This window comes from Lathamus discolor, chromosome 1 (assembly GCF_037157495.1).
Source record: "Lathamus discolor isolate bLatDis1 chromosome 1, bLatDis1.hap1, whole genome shotgun sequence".
NCBI lineage: Eukaryota > Metazoa > Chordata > Aves > Psittaciformes > Psittacidae > Lathamus > Lathamus discolor.
The window spans coordinates 89,826,282-89,845,442 of NC_088884.1; the positions used below are offsets into that span (position 1 = coordinate 89,826,282).

The window sequence follows — 19,161 nt, forward strand, 5'->3', positions numbered from 1 at the left end:
AATTGTGGTGGGTGACTCCCTTCTGAGGGGAACAGAAGGGCCCATTTGTCGACCGGATCCACCCCACAGGGAGGTCTGCTGCCTGCCTGGGGCTCGGATTAGAGATGTTAAAAAGAAACTCTCTGAACTGGTGCAGCCGTCTGACTACTACCCACTGCTGGTTTTTCAGGTTGGCAGTGACGAAATTATTACGAGGAACGTAAGGGCAATAAAGAGAGACTACAGGGCCCTGGGACAGCTGGTTAAAGGGTCTGGAGCGCAAGTGGTGTTTGCCTCCATACCTGTTGCAAGGGAGGGTGAAGGGATATATAAGAAGACTCTGCACGTTAATGTATGGCTACGTGACTGGTGCCAAAGGCAGGGGTTTGGGTTTTTCAGTCACGGGCTGCTGTATGGGACACCTGGTTTGCTGGTGACAGGCGGGATACACCAGTCCCAGAGAAGAAAAAGGGTTTTGGGGCAGGAGTTAGCAGGGCTTATTGACAGGGCTTTAAACTAGTTATGAAGCGGGGAGGGGATTTAACTGGGCCTGTTGGGGACAAGCCCAAGAGGAACATGCTAGGGATTGAAGGATGGCAGGCTAAGGAGGACTATCAATCTCTTGTTTCACTTGTGGGAAAGGACAGCTTTTTAGACCCTGTCCCGCAGGGGAAAAAGGGTACTAGGACTGGCTCCCGGAAATGCCTGTACACCAATGCACGCAGCATGGGGAATAAACAGGAGGAGTTAGAAGTCTGTGTGCAGGCTAAAGGTTATGATCTAGTGGCAATTACAGAGACATGGTGGGACAGTTCACATGACTGGAATGTGGTCATGGATGGCTATGTCCTTTTTAGGAAAGATAGGTCAGCGAAGCGAGGTGGTGGAGTTGCTCTTTATGTGAGAGAGCAACTAGAATGTATTGAGTTCTGTCCGGGGTCGGATGAGGAGCAAGTGGAATGTCTGTGGGTACGAATCAAGGGGCAGACTGGCACGGGTGATACAGTTGTGGGGGTCTATTACAGACCTCCTGATCAGGACGAAGGAGTTGATGAGGCTTTCTACAGGCAACTGGAAGTAGCCTCGCGACTACATGCCTTAGTCGTCGTGGGGGACTTTAACTACCCCGATATTTGCTGGAAGACTCACACAGCCAGTCATTCACAGTCTAGGAGGTTCCTCGAGTGCATTGATGATAATTTCTTAATGCAAATGGTGGACGTACCAACTAGGAGAGCAGCGCTGCTAGATTTAGTACTCGCCAACAAGGAGGGTTTGGTCGAAGTGGTGACGGTCAATGGCAGCCTTGGCTGCAATGACCATGAGATGGTGGAGTTTAGGATCCTGTGTGGGAGGAATAGAATACCTAGCAAAGCCACAGTTCTGGATTTCCGAAGGGCCAACTTTGGCCTCTTCAGTCAACTGCTAAGGGAAGTCTCATGGGAAAGTGTACTAGGCAGTAAAGGGGCTCAAGATAGTTGGTTAGCATTCAAGGACCGCTTCTTCCAAGCTCAGGATCGGAGCGTCCCAATGAGTAGGAAGTCAAGTGAGGGATCTAGGAGACCGGCGTGGTTAAACAAGGAGCTGCTGGGCAAACTCAAGTGGAAAAGGAGAATCTATGGATTATGGAAGGAGGGGCTGGCCGCTTGGGAGGAATATAGGACAGTTGTTAGAGGATGTAGGGAGGCAATTAGGACAGCTAAGGCCTCCTTGGAACTCAATCTTGCTAGTCGGGTTAAAGACAATAGAAAGGGCTTCTTCAAATACATAGCAAATAAAACTAACACAAGAGGCAATATAGGCCCACTGCTGAACGAAGTGGGTACCCTGGAGACAGAGGATATAAAGAAGGCAGAGGTGCTGAATGCCTTCTTTGCCTCTGTCTTTACTCCTGCAGACTCTCCCCGAGGGCCCCGGATTTCTATAGCCCCAGAAGGAGTCAGGACAAAGAAGGAGTTTGCTTTGGTAGATGAGGATTGGGTTAGGGATCAGCTATGCAAACTGGACATCTGTAAATCGATGGGTCCGGATGGAATGCACCCACGGGTGCTGAGGGAGCTGGTGGAGGTCATTGCTAGGCCACTTTCCATCATCTTTGGTAAGTCGTGGGAAACGGGCGAGGTGCCTGAGGATTGGCGGATGGCAAAGGTCACACCAATCTATAAGAAGGGCAAGAAGGAGGACCCGGGTAATTTTAGACCGGTCAGCCTTACCTCCATCCCTGGAAAGGTGATGGAACAACTTATTCTTGACTCCATCACTAGGCATATCAAGGATGAGGGGGTCATTAAGAACAGCCAGCATGGTTTTATGAGGGGGAAGTCATGTATGACCAACCTTATAGCCTTCTATGAGGAAGTGACTAGGTGGAGGGATGATGGTAGAGCGGTAGATGTAGTTTTTCTTGATTTCAGTAAGGCATTTGATACTGTCTCCCACAGCATCCTCATAGATAAGCTAAAGAAGTGTGGGCTTGACGATCAAGTAGTGAGGTGGATCGAGAACTGGTTGAAAGGAAGAAGGCAGAGAGTTGTGGTCAATGGCGCAGAATCTAGCTGGAGGCCTGTGACTAGTGGAGTTCCTCAGGGGTCGGTGCTGGGACCGGTGCTGTTTAATATTTTCATCAATGACCTGGATGAGGGAACTGAGTGCACCCTCAGCAAGTTTGCTGATGACACAAAACTGGGAGGAGTGGCTGACACACCAGAAGGCTGTGCTGCCATTCAGCGAGACCTGGACAGGCTGGAGAGTTGGGCGGGGAGAAACTTGATGAAATTTAACAAGGGCAAGTGTAGAGTCTTGCATCTGGGGAAGAACAACCCCATGTACCAGTACAGGTTGGGGGTTGACCTGCTGGAAAGTAGTGAAGGGGAAAGGGACCTGGGGGTCCTGGTGGATAGGAGGATGACCATGAGCCAGCAATGTGCTCTTGCGGCCAAGAAGGCAAATGGCATCTTAGGGTGCATTAGAAAGGGTGTGGTTAGTAGGTCGAGAGGTTCTCCTCCCCCTCTACTCAGCCTTGGTGAGGCCGCATCTGGAATATTGCGTCCAGTTCTGGGCCCCTCTGTTCAAGAAGGACAGGGAATTGCTTGAAGGAGTCCAGCGCAGAGCCACAAAGATGATTAAGGGAGTGGAACATCTCCCTTATGAGGAAAGGCTGAGGGAGCTGGGTCTCTTTAGCTTGGAGAAGAGGAGACTGAGGGGTGACCTCATCAATGTTTACAAATATGTAAAGGGTAGGTGTCAGGATGATGGAGCTAGGCTTTTTTCAGTGATATCCAGTGATAGGACAAGGGGCAATGGGTGTAAACTGGAACATAGGAAGTTCCACGTTAACATCAGGAAGAACTTCTTTACTGTAAGAGTGACAGAGCACTGGAACAGGTTGCCCAGGGGGGTTGTGGAGTCTCCTACACTGGAGATATTCAAGGCCCGCCTGGACAAGTTCCTCTGTGAGGTACTGTAGGTTACCCTGCTCTTGCAGGGGGGTTGGACTAGATGATCTTTTTAGGTCCCTTCCAACTCTTGGGATTCTGTGATTCTGTGATTCCTTGTCCAAGACTTCGAAAGAGCAGACTTTGGCCTCTTCAGGAACCTGCTCAGTAAGGTTCCATGGGATATAGCTCTGGAGGGCAGGGCGGCCCAAGACTCTTGGTTGATATTCAAGGATCACCTGCTACAAGCTCAGGAGTGCTGCATCCCAACAAGAAGAAAGTGCGACAGGAGGGCCAGGAGACCTCCTTGAATGAATAAGGAGCTGCTGAGGAAAATTCAAAGGAAAAAAGAGGCTTATAAAAAGTGGAAGCAAGGACAGACAGCCTGGGAAGAGTACAGGGATGTTGCCTGGGAAGCTAGGGACCAGGTTAGGAAGGCTAAGGCCCAGTCAGAATTAAACCTAGCCAGGGATGTTAAGGATAACAGGAAGGGATTCTACAGGTACGTAGCAAACAAAAAACAGACTAGAGACAACATAGGCCCCCTGAGGAAGCTTTCGGGAGAACTGGCTACACAGGATTTGGAGGAGACTTAGGTTCTGAATGACTTCTTTGCCTCAGTCTTCACAGGCAAAGGCTCTGACCACACCACCCAAGTCTTAGAAGGTAGACGCAGGGACTGTGAGAATGAAGACATTGGGCCCACTGTAAGAGACGATCTGGTTCGAGACCATCTTAAAAATCTGAACGTGCACAAGTCCATGGGTGGTGTCCCTCAGGGATCAGTGTTGGGACCTGTCTTGTTTAACATCTTCATCACTGACATGGACAGTGGGATTGAGTGCGCCCTCAGCAAGTTTGCCGAAGACACCAAGCTGTGTGGTCCGGTTGATAGGCTGGAGGGAAGGGATGCCATCCAGAGGGACCTTGACACGCTTGTGAGGTGGGCTGATGCCAACCTTATGAAGTTCAACCACGACAAGTGCAAGGTCCTACTCCTGAGTCGGAGCAATCCCAGGCACAGCTACAGACTGGGCAAAGAAGAGATTCAGAGCAGCCCTGCAGAGAAGGACTTGGGGGTGCTGGTCAATGAGAAAATGAACATGAGCCGGCAGTGTGCACTCGCAGCCCAGAAAGCCAACCGTATCCTGGGCTGCATCAAAAGGAGCATGACCAACAGGTCGAAGGAGGTGATCCTGCCCCTCTACTCTGCTCTTGTGAGACCTCACCTGGAGTATTGTGTGCAGTTCTGGTGTCCTCAACATAAAAAGGACATGGTACTGCTGGAACAAGTCCAGAGGAGGGCCACAAGGATGATCAGGGGACTGGAGCACCTCCTGTATGAAGATAGGCTGAGGAAGCTGGGGCTGTTCAGCCTGGAGAAGAGAAGGTTGCGTGGGGACCTCATAGCAGCCTTCCAGTACCTGAAGGGGGCCTATAGGGATGCTGGGGAGGGTCTCTTCGTCAGGGACTGTAGTGACAGGACAAGGGGTAATGGGTTAAAACTTAAACAGGGGAAGTTTAGATTGGATAAAAGGAGGAAATTCTTTCCTGTTAGGGTGGTGAGGCACTGGAATCGGTCGCCCAGGGAGGTTTTGAGTGCTCCATCCCTGGCAGTGTTCAAGGCCAGGTTGGACGAAGCCTTGGGTGAGATGGTTTAGTGTGTGGTGCCCCTGCCCATGGCAGGGGGGTTGGAACTAGATGATCTTGAGGTCCTTTCCAACCCGAACTATTCTATGATTCTATGGTAACAGATGCAATATCATATCGCTTCAGTACGAGCGCTTAAACTACCTAAACATTTAAGATATCAGAAATAAAAAACTGTATGCCACTATAATAATAGCTGGTGACAGCATGTTGTTCTCAGATTAAACAAAAAAAAAAATACTGTAATTCTGCAAATTACAGTAAAATAAAAGTCTTTAAAAGTTATTACTGTTCTTCTAAAGGAAAACATCACATCTTAAGGACACACCATGGAAAAAGTACCAACATTTCTAACTTGGAAAGTTGTTTCACATAGATTAACCACAGTGAAAAGTGTCAAACCTACATATTTACATGCACCTGGAAACTGTATTATCTAACACTAACCACTAACACACTAACACCCTCACTGGGGTTTCCCAGACAGAGTGTGTAGTCTCCATCCTCAAAGATGTGGATACTCACAAGCTGTTCTGGGCAGCTGGCTCTAGGCAGCCCCGCTTGAGCATCGGCATTGGACCAGGTGACCTCCAGAGGTCCCTTCCAACCTCAGCCATTCTGTCATTCTGTGACTGTCACCTCGGGAAGCAATGCCTGCTCAATATTGGAACCATTGTTTTCATTAGGAATATGGGCAGAATGAGTGCAATCAAATCCTAAAAGCAAGCTCCAAATGTACACGAAAAATACATGCTAACAGTGTATGCACATCCTGGAAAGCCACCTACAAAGCAGAAATGCTGCACTAAATACACTGTAACAATCATCCAGTTCCAAATAGGTAATCCACAGAGCAGAAACTCACTTTGAGCATTAAGAAAATGGTTAACAGATTAGTATATTGGGTAAATAAAGTCAAGCTAATGGTTTTGCAATTCAGCTACCAAAGTATGGGTTCTAGAAGCCCACCAGGTAGGTCCTGTAGAGTTTTCCATCAGATCTTGACTTGAATTGGAAAGAGAAGCAATCAAGATCCTATTACAAAACCATATGCTACACTACCTACCTTTTCATCCATTCTTCTTCATTTCTTGATTCTTAAATTCTACAAGAATAACTTAAATTCTACAAGAAAAACTTAAATTCACTTCAGTGATACATGATCCTCTCAGTTGTGCTTTCTCAGTCTCTGCCAATCCATAAAGAGTTATCAAACACAAAGCAAAGACTTAACATATAAGGAAACTCTTGCTAAAAGAATACAATAAATCCCTTAAAGTCTTCCTATATTTCTATTGCTTTTTTCATCTCATAAAGAAATAATGCTGCATCAAATACACACATGTGAGGAACAGAAGTCAACAAAAACAGTCAAAACACTCTACTTAACACAGACTAGACTGGTGATATTCACCAGTCCTTTCCTCACCGATTGCATGGACAGGCGAGTTTCTTAAAAGAGCAAGGTATCTTTGTGCACATACAGAACTAGAACTCAGCATGTACATTTCTGGAGCACAACAAAACAACTCCCCATATTGGATAAGGATTCTGGGCTTTCTTTATCTCTGAGAACTCTCTTTTATAAATATTCCCACAAACCCTTACCAGTTACTCCATACGAGACCTGGAGAACTGAACAGTATTTATTCTGCAACAAAGCTTCCAGTCTCCTCCCAGGAGATTCTTTTCCAATCACCCAGCCTCTCCAGGAATCTTCGGGACAACCTACCTACCACAACTACTGCCGTCTGGAAACTGCTAGAAAACTGAGCATGTATTTCAAGGAGAGGAAAATAAAAATGCTTTTGCATATGACAAACTAAAGTAGAAAACTCTTCAAGGAAATTTTTCTTAATGTTTCTGCAAGCAAATTACTGCATTTCCTGCACACACCTGAACTAAACCACATCTTTTATGGTTGTAAGTAGAGGCAAAAGATTTTTACAGCACTAAGGTTCCCTGGTAATTTTATGAAGGGGTATGAATTTCACAATGCTAGTGAACATATTTAAAAATTGTGACATTTGAACCTGTCACGTAATTTAACCTGACACCTACATGAATAATTCCATGTTTGAATGTTATTTTCCCCAGGTTCTATACAGTCAGTATTACCTGAACTAAACAAAATAATTCAGTTAGCTTGAGGTGTGGTCCTTAAGATCCTCAAGCTACAGTGGCTAATCCAGAAAGGAATTTAAAAACTGCTTTAACAGGACCTGAACACAAGTACAAAAGTATTTCTGATTGATGTTCTAAGGCTAACAAACTAAAAATGCTCAAAGTCATGAGAGCACTGCTGAATAGTAAAGTCACCTTCATAAGTCAACAGAGACCTAGAAAAATTGTATCATATGCCTATGGTCAAAATGCAGAATCAGGGAAAGAGCTAGAAATAGACTTCAAAAGCCTAGCCACTAGCAGGTGATGTTGTTTTTAAATAAAACATTACAGAATGACAGGACCTTATCCCAATTTCCTCTGAATAAGGGGGTAAAACCAAAAAGTTGAGACTGCCTGTAGTTCAGGCACAGGTCTAGGACCCATTTATTGCTGAGACCCTTTGACCACTGAGACCAAGATATTTCTGTAGTTTCTGTAAGCGATAGAGGTACCTTGGTGTTTCTACTAGTAGTGACTGATGTGACCAGACATGCAGTTCCCTTTGATTTCCCAAGCTAAGTAATTAATAGCAATTAGTTCTATGCTTAAGTATAAGCAGACTTTGGCATGAGCCTAGAACACAAACATTCAAATTCACACCTGATAACCCCTGGCAAGATATCTTTCAATTTTTCTACAATATTTGGTCATTCACCATAATCAAATGCCTAAAATGCATGCATATATCCAAAGCACACACCAGTCACGAGAGCACCTCGACTGAAATGCCTAAGAATTATCATCCGCAGAATGAGCACAAATGGTTGCATTTAACTAATTTAGTCAAATGTCTTCAGAGTAAGATGAAATACCTGACACTTTTACCACACAGGGGGTTTTACTTCTAAGATCAGTCAGGACACCACTGAATTATGTCACATTAACAAGCTGTCCTGGGTTCAGCAATAGCAGTCATTTTTCTCCTTTTTAGTAGCTAGTGCAGTGCTGTGTTTTGATTTTTTGGCCTGGGAACAGTGCTGATAACGCCGATGTTTTTAGTTGCTGCTCAAATGTTTGGTCTGGCCAAGGACTTTCTGAGCCTCATGCTCTGCCAGAGAGAAGGGGAAGCCAGGAAGAAGCAGAGACAGGACACCTGACCCAAGCTAGCCAAAGAGGTATTCCATACCACAGCACATCATGCCCAGGATATAACAGGGAGTTACCCAGAAGGGCGGGGACTGCAGGGTTGGACAAGCTATCTGTCGGTGCTTGGCTGGGGGGAGTGGGGCGAGTTATTGGTCGGCTGGTGTTGAGGTGTTGTATTATTTCCTCTTGTTATTTCCTTTATCATTATTATTATTGGTGGTAGCAGTAGTGGTTTGTGTTATATCTTAGTTACTAAACTGTTCTTATCTCAACCCGTGGGAGATGCATTCTTTTCGATTCTCCTCTCCGTCCCTCCAGGAGCAGGGGGAGGGCAAGAAAGGGGGGGAGCAAATGGACGAGCTGTGAGGATCGGTTTAAACCACGACACAAGCACAACGTGACTATACAAATATTCAGAAAAACAGACGTGTCCTTAGTCATTGCATAAGCTGCCATATGAAACCCTAGAAAGGCCTAAATAATGTCTAAGCTGCTTGTAATGTTCACCAAGGACATGCACTACCCCATCTGCTAGCCTTTTATATTGCAATGAAATCTCCAGATTTTCAAAATACATGCAAAGTCGTCATGCATACATGAAGTATGCTACTTCAAAATGCTCACGAGTGCAATTCCAAATGCTCTGCCACAGACACCTGGCAAAAGAAGAGAAAAAAACTTCACAGAAAACAGGCAGATGGTTATCTTTGATGAATGCAATAAACACACTGCCTGCTTTCTGGAAACCATTTTCTAAACATTTACAAATCTAAAAATCTTTGTTCATTCAAACAATCACATAAAGAAAAGTACTGTTTATTGCAATTTTTTTTTTATTAGCTGAAAACATGATTTTTATTGTTAATGGCACAAAACAGCTAGCTGCAATGCTTCTGCATCCTCAGTTTCAGACTTCCATCACAGAGCTCACTGCAGAGTAGAAACTCACATTTTAGCACTGCTATAGAAAGTATTAAAATAAACACTTGGAAAGGAAACCTGAGGCAGCTACTGTTGCTTTGCTTACTCATTAAGAAGTGCTGAGACATAGCAGTGTGTGATGCTTTTCTTCGGACAAAACATACAGCAACAGCTTCTTATGCTAATGAAACTCCTTCTGGTGCATGAGGTTATCTGATCTTGTCAGAGACAGTACTGCACAGAAGGTTCATTCCTAGATTTCTGCTAACATTATGCAAAGCTTTCATAAGAAGGGTTGAACTTCATGTTCACTGGAAGGATACCCAACTCTACTTAAGCAAACTGTGTGTGATCTTCTATAACTAATCCAGATTAGAGTACTAGCACCTCAACCTATCAACACGTGCTTTCTAACTCCTTAAGTAGATCACATACTAACACCTTAAATAAATCGCATAATTGAAGATGCAAGGCTAACAATCTCAAGTCACTTTCAGGAGTAGATTGTTTTCATCACCAAAACCAGAAGATAATTAAGATGCTAGTTCCAAAAGTCATTAAAATTAATACGAAGTCATACACTTAACAAAAATTACTAAATCAAACTCTGAAGGAGTTTATTAATGAAACTTAGCTAAATAAACAAACTGGTAGGAATATTCATATCTACTTTTGACACTTATCTACCAATTTAACAAAAATGGAAAAAGAGGATGCAAACTTGAAAATGAGACAGGGCACCAATGTCTGACTTATGTGTGGCAAGTCATTTTAAATGCAACTTGTGTAAAAATGCATCCAGACGCATTTGTCTAAGAAATGAGACAAAAAAAAAAAAACATTACTGAAAAGTAAATTCCCACAAAAACATTACAAGCAAACAATTGTAAATGTGAATACTATCTGAGGAGTAATAATTGGGAAGGTTGCCTTCATACAGAAAAGGTAAGAGATTACATTGCTAAGAACTAGATTTCTAGTATTACATTCATCTTAAGAGCAAACACAATTATTCAGATTAACATTTATTTTATCATGAAACTAAGGACACAATTTGACTTAATGCATCATATGACAATGCCTTCCTATGCAAGAACCACATTTTACAGGAAAGATATCAAAGAAAACAAAAAAACCCAACAAAAGACAACACACAAAAAAAAAACAAAAAAAAAAAAATCCACACCACAATTAGCTTAAAGCATTTGACTTCTCATACCTCAATCTCAAACATTAAAGGTCTGATCTAAAGTGAATTGTACCCAACAGCAGATTTCATTTTGCCTTCACCAGTTTTCAGGCATTTTCTGATATAGATAAACATGAATATTAGCTTCCATCAAAAGACTTATTTAGAATCATAGAACAGTTAGGGTTGGAAAGGACCTTAAGATCATCTAGTTCCAACCCCCCTGCCACGGGCAGGGACACCTCACACTAAACCATGTCACCCAAGGCTCCGTCCCACCTGGCCTTGAACAATGCCAGAGGCGGAGCACTCACAACTTCACTGGGCAACCCAGTGCCTCACCACCCTCACAGTAAAGAAATTCCTCCTTATATCTAACCTGAACTTCTCCTGTTTAAGTTTTAACCCATTACCCCTTGTCCTGTCACTACAGTCCCTGACGAAGAGTCCCTCCCCAGCATCCTTACAGGCCCCCTTCAGATACTGGAAGGCTGCTATGAGGTCTCCATGCAGCCTTCTCTTCTCCAGGCTGAACAGCCCCAACTTTCTCAGTCTGTCTTCATACAAGAGGTGCTCCAGTCCCCTGATAATCCTTGTGGCCCTCCTCTGGACTTGTTCCAACACTTCCATGTCCTTTTTATGTTGGGGACACCAGAACTGTACACAATACTCCAAGTGAGGTCTCACAAGAGCAGAGTAATGGGGCAGGATCACCTCCTTCAACTCCTTTTGATGCAGCCTAGGATACTGTTGGCTTTCTGGGCTGTGAGCACACACTGGAGCCAGCTCATGTTAAGTTTCTCATCAACCAACACCCTCAAGTCATTCTCTTCAGGGCTTCTCTGAATCTCTTCTCTGCCCAACCTGTAGCTGTGCCTGGGATTGCTCCGACCCAGGTGTAGGACCTTGCACTTAGCATGGTTAAACTTCATAAGGCTGGCATCAGCCCACCTCACAAGCATGTCAAGGTCCCTCTGGACGGCATTCCTTCCCTCTAGCATACCAACCGAACCACACAGCTTGGTGTCATCAGCAAACTTGCTGAAGGCATACTCAGTCCCACTGTCCGTATCACCGACAAAGATCTGAACAAGACCAGTCCCAACACCGATCCCTGAGGGACACCACTCATTACTGGTTTCAGTAATGCATTCATTTCCAGCATGTTCTTCTTGGTTTTAACATAACAATGAAGAAAACAATCCTGGCAGATAGATAGAAACCAAACCTGAAATATGTAACATTCAGCATTACAGAGAATATTATATGCCATCCAACCCTGACCAACATTTCTTCATGGTATATCAGAGTTTTTGAAGAAGGACTAAGACTTTCCAGCCCTCCCTGTTTTAACAGTTGCCAAAGTCATCACCAAAAGTATATGCTTGCCACAATCCAATGAATGCCACTTTCTTGGTGAGCAACAATAAAGAAAACAAACTGAACAGACACCTTCCCTTTGCAAAGAGACATCTGAGCCTTCAGAGGCAAAAACTTCTGTGAACTTCAACACCTAAAGATTATTTTGGTTGTGCCTTCAAGCACTTGCTCTTCCAGCAAATACATTAATTTAAAGTTTCTATGCCAAGTATACTAATACAGACCAACAAAGCTGTATTTAATCAAGGTGCTAGTGGGATACTAATAAGAACAAAACAAAACATCACTAGCAACTAGCTGCCTGCTTAAGTAGCGTTAACATGCAATTCAGGCTGAGAGATAATGACATGGGGGTTGGGGAATAATGAGAAGGTGGGGTTTTGACAGAAAGAAAGAAAAAGCAGGAAGACATTTGGACATTTTCTTGGCTTTTTATTACTACTCCTAACTTTATGTGTACCACAGGTTTGTGGGGGTTTTCCCCTTTCACATCACTTGTAAGTAAAACATTTCAGCATGTAGCTCTTTAACAGATAACAGCAAGATCAAAGATACCTCCCCCCACCACCACCGGTCCTCTGGCATCTGTTAAACGAGCAAGTGTAAGCCTTTGATTTCTTCAAAACTCTGCAAGTTACAGCCAGGCTAATGGCATTCTGCTAGGTTTAATTCAAACAGAATCTCTAATATCCTCAGAACTTTATTTAACAAAATCACTGGACACAATATATTTGTTGGGTTCCATGTTTTCCTGAAGACCAAAAGAAAACGTGTACAATTTTGTCTCAACATGACACCTTAAAGATGCCAACACAAAATGCTTGTCTTGGAAAAAAAGGAATAGCTTGATCAAAAGAGACTACATCACAGACCATTACTCTACACAACTAGAAATGCATGTGGTAAATTTCCTCACAGAAAACTATTCCACAAAATTGAAGCTCAGATCCCAGGCATCACATGCCAAGAAATGAAATGTTTCACTAATGTTCACTTTTACTTGACTTAGAAAAAGCCTCTACCACTTAGCTTTCTTCCTAAAGGTGTCCTCTCTGGAAATGCATTATTTTGACTGCCATCAGACTGCGAGGCCAGGCTTTAGCATGCCTTCATCCAACACTGCTCAAATTATTTTTCATATCTTCAGTACAGCTGACTACCCAAAAACTTGGCTAGTTGCTGTGACTGCCTCCCACAGTCTCTGCAATAACCATCTACTTGCAGTGTTCAGCTTTCTACCTTCTGCATTCCTGGTCTTGATTTTCAAGTTAAGACTTGAAAGAAGTTAAGACTCAGCATGATTTACATTGTACTATAAAGCTCACGCTCAGATCAACCTCAGTAAACATGAACAACTTGGGTTCAAACATTCAGGAAGTCAAAAAATTTGGTATGCAGGAATCTTTCCAAGGCTCTCAAAACTACGTTGCAGTAAGATATTACGAAAAGGTTTTCAAACAGCTCATAAAAAACTCATTTTCTGGTCTGCTGTTGATGGGGTCATATTAGTGTCATCAGTAAATCCCTGTATTTGCTTTATATTTTCTGTCTTACATGAAGAGGTAAATCTCATTTAAGCATCAGCAATGAGGAATCTGGAAAATCGTATGGCTTTCCAACAAACGTAAAGACCTTGTCATTTCTATAATCCACCCACTGTCCCTTCTGAAAACCTTGTTCTAACTCAAGTATTTTATTGCTTTCAAATAACCTGCAGAAACCATGAAAAGACAAGTGAGCCAGGGCACATTAACATGTACAGCAAATATATCTAATAAAAGCACACTACATTGTTTTGTTATCAACTGAGAACAAAGGAGATAAAGCCAGCTGCTCTGAGTACATAACCAGAGAGGGGAACAAACTGTCCACACCTCCTCTCTGGGAAAGGATATTTTGGACACACCCTAAGATTTTTTTTTTTTTTTTTTTTTTTTAAGAAAATTAAAAAGGGAAAAGGGGAAAACAGAAGCCCAGGCATTCAAAGACCTAACATTCATCTAGGAATATTTTGCCACTCGTTATATTTCTATTGAATTTGGGTTTAATGTGACAGGCTTTTAGCATTCTCTCACTCACTGTTCCAGAGCATAGAATCCATTTACAGCTCTATTAAGATTGTATCAATACTATGCTCTTTATAAGCCGCTCAGCGATGTTAATGCTAGAAGAGATTTTTTTTCCAAATAAACATTTATTGTGTAATAAATGCATAAACAGTTCTTCAAGCCACATGTCAAACATAAGCATTTTTTGTACAGTGCCACACGACAGAAAAATAAGTCATCCTTACACCTCTAACCATAGAAAGGTTCAAAATCAGGAAGTGAGTCCCCTTCTCGGTGCAGACGAGGACTAAATATCATTCAATAGAAACTGCTGGGGGATGAGGGGAAGAAAAGGAATTCTGCTCAAAGAACTACAGCATAAAAGAAAGATAATAAAGACAGAAGCACTGAAGAGCAGGTGCTTCTAACAAGTTGGAAATGTTGTTATTACAAGTATTTTTCAGTTAGTGTAATTTCTTCAGTTGCTCAACTGATAGATATTTACTACAGGCAAACACAGCTATGACAGGATATAAACTGGATTAGGGACCTAATTACAAGACCTAGTTTATAAACTACTGTTGCTGCCTAACATGTGTAAAGTATTTTTAAAGAGTCCCGAAACTCACTATACCTTTCTCTGCCCACAACACCAGGTTTTGCACAAGATCTCACAACTACACATTGCATTACAAAGTTGCTAACATTTGAAAACTTCCCTTACACAACTGCCAAACTCTAGAAGTGTCACAGCAGATGTTTTGTATTACACTTGGAGTAAGCCATGAACTGACACCTGTTAATCAGCATATATCAGTATTTCAGTAACTTACAATAATCTTTCCATATTCAAACTATTTTAATCTTTTTTTATCATTGTTCAATAATTTTCACAATGTTGTTATATTTTTCTGGTTTGCTTTACTTGGTATTTTTCACACTTCATTGACAGGCTTTGAGCAACCTGGTATAGTGGAAGGTGTTCCTATCCATAGCAAGAAGCTGGAACAAGATAATCTTTAAGGTCCCTTGCAATCCAAATCATTCTATGTTTCTATGATTAGAAACTATCATTTGTTCTTTCTTTACAGTTTTAAGTAAGTCAATCCCCCTCCACCCAGAAAGTTTTAAAAGCATCAGTAAGTACAAAATCTCATTACAGTATCTTTAAGCTAAGGGGAAAAAAAAAAGAAAAAGGACTTGTTATGGTAAATCTTAATTCCAAAAACACTTTTGGCTAGGTGTGCTAATGTCATTTTAGACTACTCACTTCCCACATGAGCCTGCAGTCTGTGCTCTCATCCAGCTCCTCAGGCATTCGTTTCTCCCCTGCAAAAGGGCCAAATTTTTCACCCTAAAGGAACAATTACAAAAGAAAAAGAATTAGTGGGAAAAAAAATTGAATAAAGGCAAGTGAATTACCAAACTCCAGCAGAGGAATCACTTTCAGCTTTAAATGGCAAAGGACAGTTTTCCTTTGTCAACCAACTACATGCCACAAGGGTGCGCACCCTTCAGACTTCAAACTCATTCCCATTCTTTTCGTAGCTTGGACAATCTCTTAAAACCGTACCTTTTCTCTGTATGCTTATTTCCCCTTTGGGAAACAGCATTTTCTTAATTTTAAACAAGGCTGAAATTTACGGGTGAAATTTCTGACATTTCTCACAAAATTTTCAAGAAGTACCTTGCAATAGGCAGCCAACAAAGGCATGAAGTATTTGGCAAGCACAAAGTTTACATTAGATTTATTTGCATGATTATTTGCAATACTACTTTTTCAAGTGCCACAAATCAAAACACTGAGAGTCTGATCATACAGAGAGATTAATTTAAAAACAAAAGGAGTATGCACATGTCTATGAATTAATTCAAGCTTTCATAAATAAAATTAAAATGTTTTACCACCTGCTAGTCATAACACATACTGTGGAAGCATCCATTGATACGTTCTTCCTTCACAGGTGTCACACTACCAGAAGGGTAAATAATTTAAATACGACTTTCTTCTAATACAGGCCTAGCTCCTCCCCATTCCCCCAACCTTGCCCTTACTTACAGTGACAAGCCCTACAAACTGGAATGCACAATGTTCCTTTAAGCAGTACTCAAGTCTAAAAGCTCTATATACTTTTAAGCATTACAGATTATAAATATATAATGAAAATCAACTTTGGTGTTTCTTTAAAAATAATGCTATTATGACTAATAGAAGTATTGATCTTGTCTACTTGTCCCTTCCCCCAGGCATATTCCATAATCCCAGTAACAGCCTGCTACATGTTTTGTCTCTTGCTTAGTTTTTACAGACTGCCTACAGGTAGAGTGGAGAGGAAGAAGAATGCATCATTCTTCTGAGAAAACAACCAACAAAAAAACCTAAAAAAAAACCCACCAAAAACCCAACCTTGTATTTAAAATTGAAACTGAAAGCCAATAAATAAAGGGAAAGCAAATTGTCATTGCGGGACGAGGTAACAGAATTGAGAGCCGATCACAGAATCACAGAATCCCAAGGGTTGGAAGGGACCTAAAAAGATCATCTAGTCCAACCCCCCTGCAAGAGCAGGGCAACCTACAGTACCTCACACAGGAACTTGTCCAGGCGGGCCTTGAATATCTCCAGTGTAGGAGACTCCACAACCCCCCTGGGCAACCTGTTCCAGTGCTCTGTCACTCTTACAGTAAAGAAGTTCTTCCTGATGTTAACGTGGAACTTCCTATGTTCCAGTTTACACCCATTGCCCCTTGTCCTATCACTGGATATCACTGAAAAAAGCCTAGCTCCATCATCCTGACACCTACCCTTTACATATTTGTAAACATTGATGAGGTCACCCCTCAGTCTCCTCTTCTCCAAGCTAAAGAGACCCAGCTCCCTCAGCCTTTCCTCATAAGGGAGATGTTCCACTCCCTTAATCATCTTTGTGGCTCTGCGCTGGACTCCTTCAAGCAATTCCCTGTCCTTCTTGAACAGAGGGGCCCAGAACTGGACGCAATATTCCAGATGCGGCCTCACCAAGGCTGAGTAGAGGGGGAGGAGAACCTCTCTTGACCTACTAACCACACCCTTTCTAATGCACCCTAAGATGCCATTTGCCTTCTTGGCCGCAAGAGCACATTGCTGGCTCATGGTCATCCTCCTATCCACCAGGACCCCCAGGTCCCTTTCCCCTTCGCTACTTTCCAGCAGGTCACCCCCCAACCTGTACTGGTACATGGGGTTGTTCTTCCCCAGATGCAAGACTCTATACTTGCCCTTGTTAAATTTCACCAAGTTTCTCCCCGCCCAACTCTCCAGCCTGTCCAGGTCTCGCTGAATGGCAGCACAGTCCTCTGGTGTGTCAGCCACTCCTCCCAGTTTTGTGTCATCAGCAAACTTGCTGAGGGTGCACTCAGTTCCCTCATCCAGGTCATTGATGAAAATATTAAACAGCACTGGTCCCAGCACCGACCCCTGAGGAACTCCACTAGTCACAGAAATATTTATAATATTTATAAATATTTATAATAATATTTTATTTTTATTAATATTTATATAATAATATTTTATTATATAATATTTATAAATATTTATAAATGTGCACAAAGATTTCATTGGAAAGAACAACAAAGCACAAGGTAAAAGGACAACAACTGGATCCATTCTGGAGACACAGAAAGGGGCAGTGACAGCAAAAAAGTGGCACTATGGGTCTTCAGGTCCTTCACCTCTCACTGATCCCCATACTGCCTTTCACTGTTTTGCTAATCAAATGAGGTCACAGCTCCTCCCCTGCCAGTCATTTCCCAGTTCCATTTCTGCCTGCCTGCGATTTAATACTCAAACTGAAATTTTCTTCTTCATCATAGAATAGTTTGAGTTGGAAAGGACCTTAAGATCACCTAGTACCAACCCCTTTCCCATGGGCAGGGATGCCTCACACTCGACCATGTTGTCCAAGGTTCTGTCCAACCCGGCCTTGAATACTGCAAAGGATGGAGTATTTACCACTTCTTTGGGCAATCTGTTCCAGTGCCTCACCAACCTCACAGTAAAGAACTTCTTCCTTGTATAACCTGAACTTCCCCTATTTACGTTTAAACCCATTACCCTATTACTACAGTCCCTGATGAACTTGGTGGATAAAGAACTGGCTGGATGGCCGCATACAAAGAGTTGTGGTCAATGGCTCGATGTCCGGCTAGAGACCAGTAACGAGTGGTGTCCCTCAGGGATCGGTGTTGGGACCGATCTTGTTTAACATCTTCATCGCTGACATGGACAGTGGGATTGAGTGCGCCCTCAGCAAGTTTGCTGAAGACACCAAGCTGTGTGGTCCGGTTGATAGGCTGGAGGGAAGGGATGCCATCCAGAGGGACCTTGACACGCTTGTGAGGTGGGCTGATGCCAACCTTATGAAGTTCAACCACGACAAGTGCAAGGTCCTACTCCTGGGTCGGAGCAATCCCAGGCACAGCTACAGACTGGGCAAAGAAGAGATTCAGAGCAGCCCTGCAGAGAAGGACTTGGGGGTGCTGGTCAATGAGAAAAAGAACATGAGCCGGCAGTGTGCACTCGCAGCCCAGAAAGCCAACCGTATCGTGGGCTGCATCAAAAGGAGCGTGACCAACAGGTCGAAGGAGGTGATCCTGCCCCTCTACTCTGCTCTTGTGAGACCTCACCTGGAGTATTGTGTGCAGTTCTGGTGTCCTCAACATAAAAGGGACATGGAACTGCTGGAACAAGTCTAGAGGAGGGCCACAAGGATGATCAGGGGACTGGAGCACCTCCTGTATGAAGACAGACTGAGAAAGTTGGGGCTGTTCAGCCTGGAGAAGAGAAGGCTGCGTGGGGACCTCATAGCAGCCTTCCAGTATCTGAAGGGGGTCTATAGGGATGCTGGGGAGGGTCTCTTCGTCAGGGACTGTAGTGACAGGACAAGGGGTAATGGGTTAAAACTTAAACAGGGGAAGTTTAAATTGGATATAAGGAGGAAATTCTTTCCTGTTAAGGTGGCGAGACACTGGAATTGGTTGCCCAGGGAGGTTGTGAGTGCTCCATCCCTGTGAGTGTTCAAGGCCAGGTCGGATGAAGCCTTGGGTGGGATGGTTTAGTGTGAGGTGTCCCTGTCCATGGCAGGGGGGTTGGAACTAGATGATCTTGAGGTCCTTTCCAACCCTAACTATTCTACGATTCTATTAAGAATCCCTCAATCTTATCAGTAATGAAGGTAAAAATACTTCAATACACTTGCATGTGTACAGCCATAAACCTTCTCAGCTGAAGCCGAGTGACACCCCAGTAAACATACTAATACGTGCCATG

General features: G+C 43.2%; 1 protein-coding gene across 24 annotated transcripts in view; it reads right to left on the reverse strand.

Moving 5' to 3' along the window:
• Positions 1 to 19,161, reverse strand: part of PRDM5 (PR/SET domain 5) — a 94,397-nt gene that overhangs the window by 71,692 nt on the left and 3,544 nt on the right. For all 24 annotated transcript variants that reach the window (XR_010613958.1, XR_010613990.1, XR_010613988.1 and 21 more), the window contains exon 2: positions 15,124 to 15,207. Coding sequence is in view for 9 of the 24 variants with exons in the window: in XM_065685927.1 (XP_065541999.1) it covers positions 15,124 to 15,207 (84 nt within the window). In the remaining 15 variants the exon portion in view is untranslated. The remainder of the gene's footprint in view (positions 1 to 15,123; positions 15,208 to 19,161) is intronic.